Genomic DNA, 20040 nt, shown 5'->3' on the forward strand with positions numbered 1-20040 from the left:
TCTCGCCAGCTCTTTACCAGTAAAGGTTTAGTAGAGATTACAAGCGCTGCTGTTTTCCTTCACTCCACCTGAGTTCACCATCTCTGTAACGGAACCGTCTCTTTGCTCTTAGTGTATAGACAGGCTCCAGCTCCATGTTAATTATACTACGACAGCATCATTTTCACTGCTGTTGTGTTATCAGTGTTTTTTGAGGAAAAATAGGGGCTGCTTGGGCTGAATTTTGTTACACTTTTTTATTCACACATATGCCCATAAATACGTTTCTATCGCAGTTCTATTTTAGCCGCAGCATAGAATGTATTTTAAACGCTCGCGCTTACCTTGTACTGGTTCCGCTCTGTGGACTGGATGCATAGACTGAGTGCTGAATCATCGACGTTGTGCTATTGTGGTAAGCTAATTCGGTTTTACAATGGACACACTGTACGGTATTTTCGCTTTTCTTTTGTTTGAAATGGTTCCAAACTCTAGACATTTTTCTTCTTCTCTGACTCTCCCCGTCGTTCCCCGTCTTCACCCATCGCGCCATCAAATCAAACCTGCTACACGTAATGCAGCGTAAGCACAGTATGCGACAGTAATAATCCTCCGGGTGAAACACGCTGATCACTAAGCAGTACATAGTCGCGCGGATTACAGGAAGCATCGAAGCAAAGAATTTCCATCGAGGATCTTTTGTAATCGAGTTATTCGAGTTACTCGATGAATCGTTGCAGACTTTATTATTATTATTATTTATTATTATTATTATAGCTTTCATTATCTCTTCACATTTGATTTCTGAAAGGACTGTTAGATTTCTGCAAGTTATATATACGGAGTAACGTGTGATATTGTATATTATGACCTCAGGAGGACAGCTTGGCTTGTGCAGACATTTTATTGTGTCTCATTACACGTACAACTATTATGGTTTTAGTATACTTTTTATATGCTCTGGGAGATTAAATGATAAATAAAATACAGTTTAGACAGTATAACAGCCAACAGTATATATTTTTGTAGCGCTGAAAATAGATGTTAGATTTGGGAGGGAGCAAAAATGTGGACTGTCTGATAGGGAGCTAGGAGGGAGCAAAAATGTGGACTGTCTGCACGTCCTGGAGGACCGGTTTGGGAAGCACTGAATTCTAATATGTTCTGTTTTGGATAAGGAATGTCTTTCAAATTTAAGTGCAATTTTTCCAAATGTAGTCCTGGCAAAGTTTCATATTGCGTCGTATTCTAACAGTCAACATTATACCTAAAACCTGTAGAAGAGCTGTTATGTCCTGCCAGGGTTTTTATGAAAGTAATTCTTTTTAGAGCATGTCTGTTCTAAATGAAGTTTTCTTATTAAAAGAACATTTGCCCTTGAAATTGAGCAGATTTCTTTGATATCACTTTAAGATTACTAGGTCATGATATCTATCTTAACATATGAGCCCCGGTGAGTTTTATAATTTTGTATTGTGCATTTTCTAGTATCAAATTTATCATGCTGTTAGGAGTTTTTTTATTAAATATGGTGCACATATCCTTTGCCCATAGCGGCAGCTTTGTCGGCTGTGTTTTTTTTCCCACTGGAATAAAATCAGTTGGACACCTTCAAATGTGAAATATGTTCCTAGATTGATTTTTGTTTGTTTTTTTTTTGGTCATTGAAATTCTGTAGCTTATGCTAACCGCATAATTGGTGCAGTTGAGAATCAAGTATTTGCTGTTGAATGTTACAATTTAGCATTTTACTCTGCGGAAGTTGGTTGGCATTTTTTGGATTCATTTTACCATGAACATCTGCACTGGTGCTCCTTAGCAGAGTGAGCAGCAAAACAGGAGAGCAAATTTAATTGGACAGCTAATGTCAACAAGCAATGACTGTGTGCACTGATTCGAATGGGTAACGACTTCCTGGTCCGTAAAATATAAATGGTAGCGTGGCAAATGTCTTTGCCTTTGGACTAAGTGCTCGCCGCATTATTTTAAACCACCGTCTACAGTTTATCAGGTAATGCCGGTGTGCAGATGTGAGTGGTATGTAGCTCAGTGGGTTTGGATGTTGTACGCGTGATCGCGAGTTTGGCTGTTCGGACCCCAGGGTCAGCAGAGTCATTTCACCACTGGGCCCCTGAGGCCCTTAACTCGCAGTTGCCCCAGGGACTGTCTGACCCAATTTTCTCTGTTGTATGTCACTTTGGGTAAAAGCATCTGTTGAATAAGTAGAATACAAGAGTGAACATTGAGGTTTTTGACTGAGCTGGACTACATTGAGCTTGGTCTTTCTTCTTGGAGGTCGATTGCAGGTAATGTGCATTTATAGCTCCTAATTTGCAGCCTGATCAGATCTGTGGTTCACCCAGCAGCCTCAGTAAAGAATTGAGTCTTTTTAAGCTTAGCTTGGCTGGCCGCCATCCCCGGGTGAGGTGGGGTGGGGTGAGCTTGGGGGAGGGAGGGGCCTCCGGGGAATGTTTACCTACCTGACGTTGCTCGTTGGACTTTTAGGTTGTCTAGGTAGATGTGATTGCACAAGGGATCTGGTCTCTTTGTTCTCCAGGTGTGTTCAGGTTGTGAAGCAACTGCAGCTTCTGGGGATAGATGAGGCTGGTGTTTGTTCTGCTCTGGTTACCATCCTGCATCTGAGACAGAATCCACCCCCATCCCCCCACCCCCAGGGCATTAATTAAGTTTCAGAAATCGATTCAACTTTTTTTTTTTTTTTTAAAAGCTGTGCCCTCTGTGAAGTGTTTTGCTATTTAGCGTTTTATAGAGTTCCCTTGGTGACCTTCGACCTCTTGTCTTCAGAAGCTGTCTCTGAGAGATTCCCCCCTGTGGGTCCAGCTGACAGTGTGTCCAGCTGCCTTGACCAGACCTCTGGCAGCACCCGTGGCGGTGAGCCACTCGTACCCAGGCCCAGCCCCTCCCCGGTGGCCTTTCTGCAGGACCTGGTGGAGCGTTCGGATTATACCCTGCTTCCACAGTGCCTGCACCAGGTGTGACCCATACCCCTCTCTCTGCGTAATATCAAGGAAACTGGGGCCACTTACTCTGTGTGCAATACCGGTCAAAAGTCTGGACACAACTTCTGAATATGGTTTGTTATTTAATGTAATAACCATTCTAAGCACTCCTCCTGGTTATTTAGTGAGTATTATCTTGTGAACAATGAGAGGTGCAGTGCTGTGACAGATGACCTGGCCCCCACAATCCCTTGATCTAAACATACAGAGCTGCTTTAAGATGAGCTGGATCGAAGAGTAACAGCAAGGCAGCCAACTTGTGCCCAGGTGAATAACACAATGTAAAATAGAGACGAATGGAGTAACAGCAGGTGTGTCCATACATTTGACTGATACTGTATGTCAGAAGCCTCTTGCAACTTGGTGTTGCCCAAAGCATGGTACCAGATGGATAGAAGCTGTTATATGCTGCGGGAATAAAGATGGATGCATCAAATAAACAGGATTCTCCATATAACAAACCCAGAACTCAGTGTGGATGTCAGTGCGCAATTTCATGCTTAATGTCTTGTAAGGAACGTCCGTTTCAGGTTAACTTAAACTCAGGATCAATAAGTCTGTACACGTATATAAGGAGCCTAGGGGATAAATGTGTGATTTGTTTCACGTTACAAATTTAATTACTTTTGCAGAATGCTGTGTACTTCAAAAGTCTCAAAACCTGTAAACAGGGATTTGAAACTAGTTTAAATGGATGTCGTTTCCTTTCTGTGCCTGAGTGATGCACGATACAAGAAGAAAAGAAAAAATGCTTTTAAAAAAAATAAATAAATGAATAAATCAGAATACTAAGGAATGTGTTGCTGTGCAGTAGCAGCATGTAAATCTGAACGCTGGTTTGTGTAACGTAAGTAGTTGGTTGTTTTGCAAAAATCCATAGCGCGTACGTGGCAATGTTTATGTTGGTGGAACGTGTTTTTGTCCTGAAGTCACCAAGCAACAACGTAAACTCCTTATAGGTTGCCAGGGAAGTCGCATCTAACTGGTTTTATACACCCAAAACTCCCAGACCATGAATCGTTGGCCTTTGCATGCTTGGGTCATTCGTTTGGGTTTGAGACTAATCCTCTTAGAAGCAAGGCTAGAAGCGATTAAATCTTCCCCTGACACGCATACATTCTCCCTCTCTCTCTCCCCCTCTCCCTCCCTCTGTCTCTCTCCCTCCCTCTCCCTCTCTCTCCCCCTTCCCTCCCTCTCCCTCTTTCCCTCCCTCTGTCTCTCTCTCTCCCCCCTCTCTCTCTCTGTCTCCCTTGCTCTCTCCCTCTTTCTATCTCCCTCCCTCTCCCTCTGTCTCTCCCTCTGTCTCTCCCTCTGTCTCTCTCTCCCTCTCCTTTGCTCTCTCCCTCTCTCTCTCTGTCTCCCTTGCTCTCTCTCTCTCTGCCTGTCTTCCTCCCTCTTTCTCCGCCTCTCCCTCTCCGTCTCCCTTGCTCTCACTCTCTCCCCCTCTCTCTCCCCCGTTCTCTCCCACTCTCCCTCTCTCTGTCTCCCTGTCTCACACATACGTACCCAGTCATGCACTTAAGCCGCCTCTGTATGCTGTCCCCGCATGGATCTGCCACTGATCACGTTTCCCTGTCACACTCTGCTGTGGCGAGTGTCATGTTCGGGGTCGTCAGGAGATTTGGCCCTGATCAAAGACCTGTTGAGTCATGTTACACTTCACCACCTAGAAGGAAAGGTTCAAGGTTAAAGGGAAAAAACAGCAACAGGGTCTAGTTCGGCTTTTGGTTGTTTCTATATATTTTGTAATATCTGGCATAGATGGCAACCTTAGGTGCAGCGAATACTGGCAACATGATAGGTAGAGAGATATGGTGGGTGGGGTGGGGGGCATCAGGGGGTCCGGTGCCTTCTGACCTCATCAGAAAAAAGCACCCATACCTTAATCTTAGGTGTCCCCCTTTTATCCCCTAGAGTTAGGGAAAAATAATGGCATTGAAATCAATGGGGGGGCCTCCTTTGCCTGTTTCAGCAGTGTGAACATGTTACTGAAATATTCACATTTATTTCAGCTCAACCTTCAAATCTGGGGGGAGGGGGCAAGTTTGACTTTCTACATAATTATTGTGGCAAACATTTTTTTAATAACGAAAAACACAGCAAATGTCATATTATTCTGATTTTTAACTCTCTCCCCCCCCCCCCCAGATTGCAGAGGATTTCTTCCTTGAAGAAAACTGTATCCTTATTCTTTTAAAATCTACTTTTAATATCACTCTCTTTGCTACTTCTTATGTTTTTATTAATTTCTTTCTTTCATATTAATACTTCTGTCATACTTCAGTCACCTTTTTTGCAACATAAGATATGTTTATCCTGTTAATGGACAGTAGTAAAACAAGAGCTGAGGAGGAATATGTGTATTCTGTAATGTCTTGCAATAACTCACAATAAAAGTGATTGACAGCGACCTCCTGCTTTAAAGAGAGACCAGATCAGGACCTGAGCAGCGTTAAGGTGATGGCTCGAGTTGTGCATCTCTAAAAGAGGCAGAAATCTATAAACACACAAGTGTCGGGTAACGTTTCTGTATTTTAAAAGGCTTCGCCTTAGGAACTGAATTGTTATTCGTAAAAAGCAGCAGGTTAAACGACAGACAGCCTCTGAAATTCTGTGTAGCTGTACAAAAACTAAGAAGTAAAGGAGCAGGATTTGAGTGAGGCGGCTGCCTTCAGTCACTGTGACGCTGACATTGGGATCATTTCAGTAAATTTTCATTGTGCTTATTATGCTTGTGTGTGCGTCCATCATCTAGTGGATGCATATGCAATATAAATGTGTGTGACTGTCTGTGACCCTGCATATTAAACCGGTCAAAAAGTGTATTTTATCGGTGTAACCATGCATTCATTCAGAGTTTAAGCTTCTCAGGAATGAAGACTTTGTACGGAAACATTGAAGATTGATCCCACTGTGCTGTTGGGTTTTTTTCATTTGTTTTTGTATAGCAATCGAACGTGTTATACTCGTCCCAATAATGGGAGAGCTGAAACAATGGCTGGTTAATTGCAATCGGCCTTTTCTCGGTTTTTTGATTTTTCAGAGAAATTCCTTAGCTTGCCCAGCACGTTGACCGAACTGCAAACTTTCATTGAATTTTGGCATTTACTTCTGCGGTCTTAAGGAAGATGGAGAGCGGGTTTTAATTTGGTCTTCTGCCACTGAGAGGGTTACATTTACAGTTGTTCTGCTCTCTTCTTATAGAGCACAATGTAATGGGTTTTTCTCCAGGTCACTTCCAGTCATTGCACCTTAATCAGGCTGCCTCAGATGAATGGGCAGTCCAGTTTCTCAAGCTGGAGAGAGACTACCACCAGCGGCTGCTGTCCAACCTCGCCCGGCTTCAGGAGCAGTGGGGTATCACTCATCTCTTCTTCTTTCTTCTGCTTTTCGTTGCTGTCGTCACATCATGACATTTAGTTGAAATCGAGAAGTTGGGCCTCATTAGAATCTTTATGTTGTTTTTCTTCACTTATTGACTCTCAGTGAAGGTCGATCACGGGGTTGGTTTTGTCTGGTCAATGAATTCTTGTCGGTTTTTACTTGTTTTATAAGTGTCTCTCTCCTCTGCCCACCACACAAAGTACTTTGCAGAAGACTTGGGCAATCAAATGTTTAAAGCTGTTCATCTTGTAAGTGTGCAGTTTTTTCAGGAAAAACAGGTGCAATTTAACATTGGAATACACGCAAATGAACAACACAATAAAATTTTTATATTTTTTTTTGTTCTCCAAAAAGTTGCTTTTACTTTGTTGGATGTCTAGTGCCAGTGCAATACTGGGCTTTTTCCCCAGGAAAAAACTGCTCCAGCACAGCACCTGCACACGCAAGTAAAGCATTTTCTTACGGTCCAGACGTTCACCTTTTTTGGTCTTTTTAATCACGATATTGGAGAATATAAGCAATTTAGCATCATATACAAACAATATTCCATATAGAACAAACAAAACAAAACCATTGATATATTGGTCAATTGCTGCAAATACTAGGTTGACTTTTGGAGATTTTCAAATGGCAAGGCTAGTACACTTTGGGAGACATAGTATCAGAGTCTAACACTGATGTGACAGGCAAATAAACACAATTTTCTTTTGCTGCCTAAGACTTTTGCACAGCACTGCATGTGCCAGTGACCCATCAGCTCTCTGTGTTCCACGTTTGATCACGGATCAGCCTCCTTGTGTTAGTGATGTTGGTCCTTGGAGCTACTGCACGCTCAGCCTTTGCCAGCCTAAAGTCAGCCTGTCTCCTACCAGGCTAGGTGGCTGTGTTTGGTATGTGACTCACTGGGTTAGCTTCTGTGATTGTGATCAGAAGGTCAACAGTTCAAATCCCAAGGTCGGCTGGAGACTTGGTGTGTGAATGACCCTTGAACAAAGCCCCTAACCCTTAACTATTCTAGGTTTTTTTTTTTTCTTCTTTAATAGCACAAGGAGGTTTTCAATAGAAACGTCTGCTAGACAAATAAAATGAAAATAAATGCAGTGTCCACCCTCGTCTACCTGTGAGTTTCAGAGTCTCGCCAGAAGGGAGGCAGCCCAGCCGGGACTAGCTCCACGGGGACGCTGGGTGCTGGGCTGGAGGCGGCCCACATGGAGATGCTGAGGCGGATCTGCAGGACACACCAGCGGTGAGAGGAGGCCCCGAGCTGGTCGACCATGCGGGCTTTGGCATGCGTCAGCACGCTGCCATTCACATTTACATGTATTTCGTTCAGCAGATGCTCTTGAGCAAAGTGAGTTCAAGGGAGGCAAATAGCACATTGCAAACGTAGATGCTGTGGTGGAGTCGCCTTGGCATGAGTGCCGCTGGGCTGAGCTCCCACTGAATGGCCAGCTATGAGTGTAAGCAGTATTGGAGCAGGAGCTGCGCCATCTCTTCCAAATAAAGCAAGAACCCAATAAGACGACTATTCAGTGAGCAGACGGTGCAGCATTAAGAACATGTTCAGTGGACATGGAGTGGAGACTAGTGGAGGAATTCCTAGTCGAGTTCATTTGTATCCTCAGTGATGCACTCAGCAATTTAGAGCAGTACAGAAGGTGTAACGTCCAAGACACTAAGGTTTATGAGGTGACACTTTACTTGATGAGGCACAGATAATGCAGTATTATGCTATTACTGATGTATTAATTAACCAAAAACTAGGTATTGGTTACATAGTGATCTCATGTTAATTCATCATTAATGAATCATGATACCTGTTTTATACCAAGCAGTTACTATATTTGTGTCTTAATTTTTGTTAACTTGTCTGGACTACTGAAGGAAACTAGTGAAGGAACTTTCTGAAGGAACAAGTCATGAATGACACGAGTGAAATACTGATCTCATGTTTGTTCATCATTAATTAATTGTGATGCATCTTTTATCTCAACCAGGCTATATTTGTTTCTGAAGTACAAATCATGAAGAAATCATTAGTAACTGAATTATTACTAAGTATTTGTGCCCCGTCATGTAAAATGTTACCGCTGGAGGTACATTCTTGTAAACACAGTGCTGGGTGTCAGTTTGCACCCCTTGTTCATGCGACCTTCCTCCAGGTACCTGTGTCTCTTGCTGCAGTCCCAAAATGTGCTAAATTGCTTAATGTGTGTGTGTGTGTGTGTGTGTGTCCTGTAAATTAATCCTGGCATCTGTCCAAGCTGACCCCTATTATCACATTCAGGATAAGCTGATGATGGATGGATAGACGCATGATGTAAATAAAACATTAAAAACGATAAATGCATGTTCCAGAATTAAAAATTTTGTCCCTTTATACAGGTGTGATTAAGCGATTTCAGTTCAGCATTTAGTAATCTAGGATTAAAACCATCTTTCTTTAGGCCAAGATGACTTTTTCCATCATCCTGGCCACGATTACTTGTTCCATGATTGCAGTGTATTCATTACAGCAACTTGGCCAGCAGGCACACAGTTGAAATCCTAGCTTGTAAAATCGTAAACTCTTCCAAACCCTTTAGGCATTTGCCTTGAAAACTCAGAAGCGACAGTTGCTCTCACCTGCTTTTTGAGGGCGGCCCCTTAGTTACGCATCCCTGCCACTTGGCCGGGACAGACCTACATGCAGACACGCTTGAGTTCTCCCAGTCCCTTGCCCCGTGATGCCCAGTGTGGCGATCGCGTCAGGGACCTGTGATGGTTTAAGCATATGGCCCTGTTGCCGGGCTCTGGGCAACTTGAGACCGGCACTAGAGTTTCAGCATGGGAAATGTGCCGCTCTAATATTAGACTCCCAGCGAGCAAGCCGACCTTCGCAGTATGTCCCTTCGCATGTGCCGCTCGAGCAGAGCGAACCAGGAACCTGGCAGGCTCCTGCCGCTGTTGCAATTAACATCTCTCCGCTTCTCTTGTTTGATTTTCCCCTTCTCGCGCAGATCTACACTCCGAGACAAGAAGGTATGGGAAGAGCCAGGTCTGGCCCCCGTCTACCATCTGGGGACCCGGTGCACTACAGATGGATGGGTGTCGGAACGCACCTGCGTGTGAGGGTGAGGGTGACGTTGGCACATCCTAAACATGTGGCTGCTCGGTCATGTCTCCTCAGTGCATAACTGTGGACAAAGCTCTACGGGACAGCCTGATCTCCAGGAAGCCAGCTCTGGAGAGGAAGCCGAACACGGTGCCACTTTCATGCTGCTCAGGTGAGTGGAGACCAGCCTGGGCTATTTCGCTTTCGCGATCCTTCCGGAACTTCTCCAGGTTTTAGACGACTTATTGAATGTGCCTTCGCGTGACACGTCGCTGGTGAACATCGCCACGCCGTTCCCCAGTTGCTCGTGTTACGAGCCTGGTTTATGGTCGCCTCATCACATCCTGTCTCTTATGCATATTTTGTTTAGAAGAAGAGATGAAGGATTTTAGAAAGTTGTGTGTAGTTTAGTAGTTTATTTGCTTTTAAAGCAGAGGGGGTTTTTGCGGCAGACTTTTGTTTTTGGCCTGGGTGAATCATGGTAAAGCACCTCTTTCATTGGGTGGCGAGTTGCCCTCAAGACACTCATGTCACATTTTTGCTGCTGTTGCTGTTGGGCATGTGTTGCACGTGAAGAGAATCGCCTGCCCCTCCACCTAACCCCATTCCTGGTCTATCCCGTGACGTCTCTTTGCAGGGAACAGGGCTCGCCTTTCAATCTACTTTTTTTTCCCCGTCTTCTCAGCCCTGTTTCAGGAACCCCAGTATGGATCAAAGTGCATCTTGGTCATTTTGGTTTGTCAGTCTCTCAGTTTAGTTTTCATCTTTTGCTTTGTAAACAGAGCGGCTGAGGGACTTACGCAGCCATCGAATACCACCGTTAGTCTCTTAGGGAGAGCTCATGGAATTGGCTCACATTGCCATGCCCCATGTGCCTGGGGGGGCGGGTGGGGGGGCACATGTGTTATTGATGAGTCCAGTGCAGTCTGTGGGCAGAGCCACCCGCTGGGACCCGGGGGGGGTCGTATGTTACCTGGCCATCGTGGATGCGGGGCTCTCTGTCGTCCGGCCTGGTTTCACTTTCACAAGCCAGGCGTGACACCTCCCCCCTGCCAGCCCCCCGTCTGGATGGCCATCTGTCAGCGGCGGCCTGTTCAGCAGCCTGTCTCCTGGGTCTCTCTTCCTCTGTCTGTCAGGCCACCGGGGGTAAGGAAGGTACTTTAATACTGGGACCGCCACCGTGGTAACTGGCCTGGTAACTTTAGTCTACACCAGGTGTACATATTTGATACCGACGAGTCAGGTACACGCGTCCTGTGTTGAAATACTTATATCTATTCATATCTATTCATTAAGTTGTCTATGTTTTCCTTTAATTTAATTACTGTCGTCCAAAAGTCGTTTTTTTTTTTTTTTTTTTTTTTAAAGCTTCTTTCCTTTTTATTATGTAGGTTTTCGTCTTCTGTTGGTGCCTCTGTGTTCCTAAGGCAGGCCTTTTTGATTCTAATCCCATCCGTGCCCGTTACGTCTCCCTGTCCCATTTGTGACAGTGAGAGAGCAGCAGACTGGCTGACAGGGAGGCTTGTGGGAAATCTTAGTGACTGTCCTCCAAAGTGTGAATAGCCTCTGAATGAAGCATCAAGATAAGTAGAATGGGGAGGGCTGAGGGGCTGGGGATCTGACACACATAACAGACATGGGGGCAGCACGTGGCTCAGTGGGCTACGCCTGGGTGAATGCGATTGGAGGGTCGCCGGTTCGAAGCCGGCTTCAGCACGTCTGTGGCCTTAAGCAAGGCCCTTAACCCTGGGGGCTGCAACAGGTGGCTGCCCTTTGCGGACGGCTTACTCTACAAAGCGCAAGTCGGGGGAGGCATAAAGACAGTTTCCCCACAGGGGTCAATAAAGTATCAATTATTGTATTATTATTATTTATTCATTGTTTAATTGGAAATTTATTTTAAGTTAAGATAGGCGCCTAATAAGTTGATCATAAAATAAACAATCATGTATAAATAACCCTGTGCATATCTGTTCAGTTTTCTAAGGATGTCGGTAGTAGGTCTGACAGTCCTGGAAAAAAGGATAACAGTGAAAACAAATCATTTAATTAAAGTTGCACAGTATAGATGCACATGCAGACAAGAGTAGAGAAGAAGAGAGAAGAAGAAATGGTTATTATGCGAAGTGTAATTCCTGGGATTCACCTCCAGAGGTGCATTTATTAAAACAGCACGAAAGGTCTGCATTATAGCTGTAGTCCCTCACTTTACAGCCTGATTAAGGGAGGTGGGGAAGATCTTGACTTACCGAGTAGCTGAAAATTAGAGTGGTAGGGATACTGGCGACAAGCGGTAGTCGCTCCTTTGATTTTGACTGAGGATTTGGGTCAGAAACTATTCGCGTAAAACAGGTTTGGATAAAGATAGAGAGATCACTCTGGTGATGATGTCCCTCTGTTTCGCAGACAGCAGCTCTGAGTCACCAGGGAGGACCGGGGTACTTAGAATGGAGGATGCATCCGTAACACAGCATGCTGTAGACAGCACAGACCTTGTATTGCAGCAGGAAGCCAGTTCAACTTCCACGCTTCACCACTGGGAGGAGATGCTGCACTCTGCCACAGTCATTCCCGCGTCGAATAAGACTGGCAGGCATTGTCCGGATGATTCTGTGAGTGTAGGCGGGGTGGCCATAGCGGAGTCACCAAACAACGCAAGACTTGATGCCACCTTGGGAAGCCTGCTGACTGACAGCTCCTTGCATCCTGAGGAGGCGGAGGAGAACCAGACGGACCTCGTAAGGGATCTCCCAGAGTCTGTCCAGCGGGTAGAGGGATGTGACACATGGAGGACCTCGGGGCCGGCAGAAGCCAGTCAGGACGGGGCCCCTGAGACGGGGGAGGTGGCAGCTGCTGGAGACGAGGACGAGGGAGGGGCAGCCGCTGGCCCGAGTGGCGAGATGAGCTCAGCAGGACCCAACTGGCTGGGAGAGGAGAAGGAAGAGACTGGCTCCAGCATGGAGCCCACATACAGCGAGGAGGCAGAAGGTGGGGAGGAGAAGCCAGAGATCGTGGAAGTGGAGGTGTCAGAGGAGTCCAACGAGCTGGAGGACAATGGTTACGGGGTGGATGTGGCGGGGGACGGACAGGCGGAGGAGGCAGGAGAAGCACCGCATGATTCACTGGATGACTTGGCCAAACGCATTCAGGTGGAGGAGGTAGGAAGACCTCTTCATTATTCTCTCTACCTCTTTCTAGGTATGTTGGGTCTTCAGTGAACAAACATCAGACTCTCACTGTGGTTCACTGGGTTTTTACAGTTTGAGGTTCTGTAACAATGCTGTTCATCCATGCAGATTTATAGCAAAGTGTGTTTTGATGTATAATACGCCACTTGTGGTCTTGGTGCCATTTTAATTACCACCGAGAAGTATCCGTTTCCCAGATTAAGTTGCTTTACCATGTGTAAGGTGATGCATTTGCCGCCTGTCCAATCAGAGAAGTCCTCACAATATGAACACGTATTATGAACGTGAGTCCACTCATAGGTCTAAGACAGTTCAGGATGTTTGACCAGAGTGCTGATTGTGATGTCATAGTAACGTTTTTAAAAACAGGGTTAGCTGGCCTTTGAATCCACATGCAAAAACTTAAGCTGTCTGCTGTGTATGTGCCACACAATCGAGGCTTTCATTCACTTAGACTTGGTGTAGAATGACGAGAATAGAAACACAAGACTGTATTATGGTGAGGCTGTGTTCCAGGCAACGATGGTGGGGCGCTTCTTTCAGTCCGTTTGCGATTTTGTTTCCTGCTTCAGGGCAGATTTTCATCTGTGCAAGGATACACTGAACAAGCACCTGAGCCTTGGTGCACAGATGGAATCTGGGATGCTTGAGTTTCTGGCCTGGAAGATGTAGACTAGATATGGGAACATTTTAGGTTTTTAGGAATTCATACACTTCAGAGGCAGAGTGAAACATTAATATCTGTCTTGTAGATCTTAGTTTGTGGCCATACCTTCCAGTTCCTCATGGATGTTAGAGATTTATCGCCTGGCATGGCATGACAGTCAGTATGCCCTCCCCTTTTTGCCTATGTGAGAAGAGTGTAACATTCATTAATAAATCATGAATAGCAGCCATCTCGCACCAGTCAAACAGCAGCTAATACAGACCATTTCCTGTGCATTTTTCCAAGTCCAATATGGTGTCCCTCAAAAAGTTAGTGAGAAAACATTGATGTTCCGTTCACGATAAAGTGAGCTTAGACTTACTGCACTCTGTCATAAAACACATTTGACGGTCATCCACTTTCATGACCACACGAGTTTCTAAGAGCCAAATGTGTTAAGATTATTGATATAACCAAATTTTTTATTGTATACCTTTGAATTAAAAGCAATTTACAACTATAACCACAGTCTGTTTTGCAGTTTGCTCTGCAATTATAGAGCTGAATGGAAACATAAATGTGGTTTCTGAGTTAAGATCATTTTTATTGCTCTGGTCTGCATTCCTGAGTTGAATATTTTGTATTCAGAAATCCTCTTGCCATAGTCTTTCATTTGCAATAATGGAAGTATAATTTCAGTCACATAGTGGGTTTTTCTGGGGGAAGGGTGGGGGGGGGGAGGTGGTTTGTTGTGATTAATGTTCACACGACTGAAGGGAAGCAACAGCAGAGCTCGTTTAAATTTTCAGAAGCTTCTAAATGACGCATGGTATCATATTCTGGAAGTGCTTCCCCCAAGTGATAAGAAGTTGTTAATGCACTTTCCAGTTTTTTTGATCAGTTTTTTTTTTTATCAGTTTTAGCTCACGGTTGCGCTTGCAAATAAAAGAGAAATGCTGTTAGTACTTTCTTGGTAGTGAGCAGATGCTTCGTGGGCAGTCGGTGCCTCTGTGACCCTCACGCTTCTCCGACTTGCTGATCACACTCCTCTTGTTCACCTCTCTCCTCACCTGCAGATCACGCCTGCCTCAGGTCTGGTTTCCATACTGAAGAGGAGAACTTCCCCAGAAGTTATCTCCGCCCCCGCACCTCCGAAGCAGACCTCTAAGCGTAAAGTCCGATTCAGGGAGCCGGATGAGGTACCAGACCAAGGTAATTCTGTTATTTGTTATTTAATTATCTTCATTGATATGATCAAACATCTGCCCTAACCCTGCGTTGGTCTGTGACAGTGATCAGTAATCATGCTGCTCCGTATTGGGTAGAATTCATTTATTATGAAGTGTTGTCATTGACAACAAAATGCGTTCTCTGCATATAAGCCATATGTCACCCAGCGTGACATGGCAGGGGGCAGCTCAGGGTAACTCATTGGTATTTTGCTGGTTGGGGATTCAAACCAGCAATCTTTTGATTACAAGAGCGTGTCCTTAAAAGGGATAGTGGATTTGAAAATGAATATGTAAAAAAAGTGTGAAAATGAAAAGGCAGGCAGGCTGCCCAGGCGATGAAAGCGTGATGACCCTGTGTTGCTGTGTTGTGTGAATATGCAGATGAGGTGGGAAGTGACTCCTGGCTGTTGCTCCTCCTCCTGTGCTTGGCCACTGTGGTGATCAGCGTGGGGGGGACGGCCCTCTACTGCGCCCTGGGTGACGTCCAGTCCAGTGTGTGCACGGACTTCTCCCGAAACGTGGACTTCTACTTCAGTCAGGCACAACGCGGCCTGGACGAGCTCAGGCACTGGCTGTCTCCTGGCCCCTTGTAGGGGGTGGGCATTGTGCCCTGTGTTCTGCGGGGCAAGGAGCAGCAAGACAGGAGGTTGGGGCACAATGTCTCTCTTTTTTTATGTCTTAATATGTCTCCTTTTCGGCCTGTTTTCCCTTCTCCATCTTACCCCCTCTCAGCGCTGTTGGATTTTCTGTGTATTTGGATGTTATTCCCCCCCCCCCCCCCCCATGTGAAGTTGGAGGTTGATAAGCTGTAAAATCTACCAAGGCCAAAGCTGGCCTTTTAGCTCCAGGGCTGCGGTGAGTCCCAGCCCTAAAGCCACAGTGATGCTCATCAAGCACGAAATAGAATCTAGAACAGGTTCGATTCCCTTTAGTTGCTGGTACTCGGGGCTGGCTTGTTGGTTTGTCTGCTGGAATATAGCGGACCGTGTGCTCAGGGCCGGCCCAACCCTTTTCAGGGCCCTAAGCAAAATTTGATTAACCTAGTTGTCATTTGCCATCTTCCATCCCATCCTGACAGACTGATTGGATGGCGGCGCCCCCTGGTGGGCGATGAACCCTCATTGGCCACTTTGTCCGTTATGCCTTGAACAGGCCCTGCACATGGTCATATATTGCACAGCCTCAGTAGAGACCGCAGTGAAGTTGCAGTCCCACAAGGGGGCGCAGTGGCACCTCCATGATTTAAGAGTCGGGCTCCATGTTTAGTGCCACTACTGTTCATGATCAACTAAAAAGACCTGCAGTGGGAAAGAAATCACATAGATTTTTTTAAAAATCTTTTAATCTGGGATTTTATTTAAGGTTGTTGCTTGTGCTCTATTGTGTTCCTCTTTTTGGAGGGTCATTGCTGTACTGAAAAATAGGGAAGTGAGATGTAGCTTCTGTGTTCGGGGCTGGATTTTCGTACAAATTAGGAGGCAGTGAAAAGAGCACTATAGTCCTCTGAATGCAGTCAGCTCTGACATTAGGAGGCACACAGCAAAAGCTCAAAGCTCAGGCATACGTCCACTTTCTGTGTTATTTTAGCTGGTATAATTGCTGTCATTCTTTTCAGCACATGTACGACGTGCATTACCTCTCAGTGGACTGGCTTATTTTTTTTCTTTTTAATTAGGGTTATTTCGATGTTTTTCCTTCTGTTTTCAATCTGTTCACAATGGTGTCTTGCGTCGCAGTAAGTGCAGCGATTCTGTGCAGCACATTTCACTCGGGGAACAGAAACTCTCTCCTTGAAGACCAGTGCAAGCAGCTGGGCCCTGTGACGATGCAAGGAAGCTCGGTGTAGAAGCCAAGGGTGTGTTGCAGGCGGAAGCGCCTAGACATGAATCCATCCCCAAACAGCCACAGAACCTTGCTATACCTTATTCTTTCTACTTTTTGTGTCTTCTGGCTGGCTCAGGTGATACTCTTGCATAATAATTTTTGAAACAAAGTATTTATTTTCGGTAAAACCCAATAAGAAAATAAATAAATACATTTAGCTTTTTTTGTATTACTTTGACATGTGATATAATTTTATTTGACCCATTTTGGCCTTAATAGACATATTACATGTGCAGTTTAACCACTTAAATCATGCCAGTATCATACAAATTTTCTTATTTATTAATTTTTTTTTTTTACAGTGTATTTCAGTGTACAGTAATGTATCACATTGTTTAAATTCATCATGATTTTTGTCTTTTAAAGTTTTTAAAGACCTGTAAAGATATATGAACTAATTTGTAAGTTAACATATTTTATTATGAATTCCCCTATGGACACTAAATATTATTGTTCAAATAGTTGAATGATTTGCTTTTAAGTCAAAGCTCTTAATGTTTAGGCCCACTCTGTGTCTGTGGGCTTTGTAAGTTTTTTGCTTAACTTAAATCAAAATTTTATCAATGTAATTGTTGGGCAGAAGTAGACAGCCTAATTGCATTTTCAATTATCAGTCAGGTGCTTGAATTGTCCTCTAAAATCTGCAAGACTGAACCCCTTTCAGGATCACACCTGGGTGTTCTCAAGACACATTTAAAACCTTATAATAAGTGCTGTATTTAAAATTGCTTTTAAAACAAAATTTTGGCTAAGACGCGGATATTAGCTCCTTAGTTGTGCACCGCAATGTTCAGTTTTTCGGTCCAATAAGCTTTTCATGAACTGTGCCACTTTGAAAATGAAGACTAGAATGAGACCTCCTCTTGTTTCCTGCATCTGCTGCCCTCTTGCTATGCCTCATGGTGTTGCATCCTCTCAGGTACTACTATTTATAATTGGCATGTTTGATATCTTTTTTTTCTTCCATTTTCTTTTCTTATCTTGTTCTGCACCTTGGCGCTGTATTCATGTCAGAAATGTACCGTAAAAATCTTCCAGTGTATCCATGGAATGTCTGGGATTTCCATATACTGTGTGTCCACTTTATCAGAAGAAAAATAAGCTTTCTCCAGTCACTTTCCTCAGCAGCTGTTTCATTCTGAAAGCTTCAAATGTGAGTTGAATTCTACTTACTGGCAGACAAAACTTTTAATGCAGAAAAACAAATGGAAAGACATAAACTACAAGAGCCTGAAATGTACTTTCTTAAATTTACACCATACCGTCTAACAAATGTACGTGATGTAACTGTCTCAGGAGGGACAGACAGAACTTTGCTGTCTCAATAGGTTTCTGATCCAAGTGCTTAAGATTATTCATCTGAATGCCAGTGGATCTCGGATAGCATCGGTGCATCTTTCTCAGTCTTTACTAACTTTTTTGGGAAATGGCATCATCGTGTGTTAGTGTGTGCGAGCATGTGTGTCTATTAATATTTTAATGGAAGATACACACACTTAATTTGAATAACCTACGAGAACTATGTGTGCAATGCACGATGAATAAATGATGAAAGTTTATTGAATGATGTTTAATACTGTTTATTTGAATCACAATTGTCTTTGTCTGAAGGGCTCACGTTGTGCAAATCGCATGATTTTAATGTTTAGAACACAGTAACTGTTACATTTATGCTTTGTGTTATGTTTCAGTGTAATGCCTTTCATAAACGTTTTACAGGAGTAATAGGCAACGCCTATCTTCTTAAGTCTGACTTCTTATGGGCTTCTTAGGGAAAGTAAGGTGAAATCAATATATTTATTTATAATGTTCATCTGTGTAAAAATGTTACGTTCCTGAGGGGAAAGTGTTCGTCTCTCGATCATTTGAGTTTTACATGTATTAATTGCTGATGCAAAAAGAAGTTCTCTTACGTGAAATGCTATGTGTCAGATATTTGCAGGCAGAATATGTGCATGCAGTCGATTGTCATTCTCTGTGCCACTTTTAAGAGAATAACAAAAATGCAAATTTGGACTTGAAATACTGTACAATGCAGAGGCAAAACATACTGTGCAGGGAGTAATTCACATTGGACTAAAGTTCAAATTAATCAGATATAAAACCCTCAGGAATTGGCTCCATATCTGATAATCCTATTCATGACCTGCTCAACTGCCGTGACATTTCATCAAACTTGTTTTACTTATGACCCTCCTTTCCCTCTAATGAATAACAGGTGGATCGGTCACGTTCACTCTTATCAACTAACACTCATTATGACTTTGCACCTTCCAGAAATCTACATATATTTTATAAACCTTTTCCCTCAAGAAGATTTAAAACAAGATTTAAAGCAAGAGGCGACCAAATGCCCATGTCACAAAACGTACTGGCTCACGTGTGTATATATGTACATTTACCAATGAGGGGTAAAGTCAATTCTGTGCTGTATGTATATTTTGTACGTTGTAATGTGTTGAACAAGTTGCTACATGTTTGTCTTAATGCTGCACACTGCCTAAAGACAACTGCTCTTACTTGGATACCGCATGACGACAGTGGGCAAAGGGATGCTCTCTTCAGATATAGCTATGGATTGCTTATTTTAATGGTCCGTAATAATTCATTTTGGGGAAGTATCAGCAGAAATTGAATTCATGTCCAGTCTTTTTCCACAGTTAGAAATGAATAGGTTTACAGGTTTGCGTCCGTCGTGCACCTATTTTAATTCAAGGTTACCTCCTATAACGTTTCTTCTTTGAATGTCTGAAATAGTAGGGATTGTGACAGTTTGTTCAGAACCAGTTTGGCCCATCAAGCTGATCCCTGCTGAGATGAGATTAGAACATGCACACATTTTGGTCCTCAAGGAATAGCTGTGTACCTGTGTGTACACTCTCTTTTCAGACAATACTGTCATTTTTGTAGGTGAAATATTTTGTAAATAGGCAACTAAATAAATTTTCTTTAAATTGTTTACACTGTGTAACGTTTTTAATTTACTTGCAGCTGTATTTTTTTTTTGGGGGGAAGGGTGTATTGCAAATGCAAAATTTAAATATACTGTATTCTCATGAAAAGTGTTGTCTTTGACTGGTGATTTGAATACAGGCACTAATAGCACACAGTGATTATGGGGGGAGTCAATAGGTAAAGGGGGTTTTTATATGGCACCATTAAGATAATGCACTTACTGAATTAGCATTAGCTGGCTAGCTCATTTACTTTCACAGTAGCCAGTGTAGGCCTAAGTTGCTTTCCGTCATCACAAGCCAAGATGTCACTCTTTACATGCAAATTCAAATATAACACGTATACACAGTACCTTGTTGAGGGGTGGTGGTAAGGGGAGGTGAAAGACCTGTCCTTGTTTTGTCTTGAGTTGTTGTTTGCCAAGAGAAGAGGTAAGTCTACACTGCATCTCATGAATTATTTTGCTGTTAAATAAATGATAATTTTGCTGAAACGACGTTGCTGAGTGGCTTTGCAGTACTATTCCTTTCACATACTTCCGTTACATATATACGTTCAGGGTACGTACAAAATACGTAACCAAAACGAATTCCATTATATAATAATTTCATTATAATATGGTTGAACTGGAAGTTTCTGAATGATGAAATTAGACGTA

At 43.6% G+C, this 20040-nt stretch overlaps 1 protein-coding gene and 1 long non-coding RNA gene across 9 annotated transcripts in view; one reads left to right on the forward strand and one right to left on the reverse strand.

The window, feature by feature from the left end:
• The window catches only part of LOC125707426 (uncharacterized), a 27033-nt gene extending 17479 nt beyond the window's left edge, over positions 1 to 9554 (reverse strand). For 2 of the 6 annotated variants that reach the window (XR_007382279.1, XR_007382277.1), the window contains exons 1-4: positions 9009 to 9554; positions 7502 to 7611; positions 4506 to 4665; positions 2460 to 2618 (exon numbers count right to left, since the gene is read on the reverse strand). This is a non-coding gene — a long non-coding RNA (uncharacterized LOC125707426). Of the gene's footprint in view, positions 1 to 323; positions 556 to 2459; positions 2619 to 4505; positions 4666 to 7501; positions 7612 to 9008 lie in introns of those variants that run through there. The other 4 variants (XR_007382281.1, XR_007382282.1, XR_007382280.1 and 1 more) reach the window with 4 other exon arrangements.
• cnsta (consortin, connexin sorting protein a) overlaps positions 1 to 19388 on the forward strand; it is a 26654-nt gene extending 7266 nt beyond the window's left edge. For 2 of the 3 annotated variants that reach the window (XM_048974543.1, XM_048974544.1), the window contains exons 3-11: positions 2785 to 2972; positions 5148 to 5178; positions 6270 to 6356; positions 7515 to 7629; positions 9383 to 9404; positions 9553 to 9649; positions 11884 to 12635; positions 14388 to 14523; positions 14925 to 19388. In XM_048974543.1, coding sequence (XP_048830500.1) covers positions 2785 to 2972; positions 5148 to 5178; positions 6270 to 6356; positions 7515 to 7629; positions 9383 to 9404; positions 9553 to 9649; positions 11884 to 12635; positions 14388 to 14523; positions 14925 to 15136 — 1640 coding nt within the window. In that variant the 3' untranslated portion in view covers positions 15137 to 19388. The remainder of the gene's footprint in view (positions 1 to 2784; positions 2973 to 5147; positions 5179 to 6269; positions 6357 to 7514; positions 7630 to 9382; positions 9405 to 9552; positions 9650 to 11883; positions 12636 to 14387; positions 14524 to 14924) is intronic. The other variant, XM_048974545.1, reaches the window with a different exon arrangement.
• The last annotated feature ends 652 nt before the right edge of the window (positions 19389 to 20040 follow it).

The sequence above is a fragment of the Brienomyrus brachyistius genome, chromosome 14 (genome assembly GCF_023856365.1).
Source record: "Brienomyrus brachyistius isolate T26 chromosome 14, BBRACH_0.4, whole genome shotgun sequence".
Classification (NCBI taxonomy): Eukaryota; Metazoa; Chordata; class Actinopteri; order Osteoglossiformes; family Mormyridae; genus Brienomyrus; species Brienomyrus brachyistius.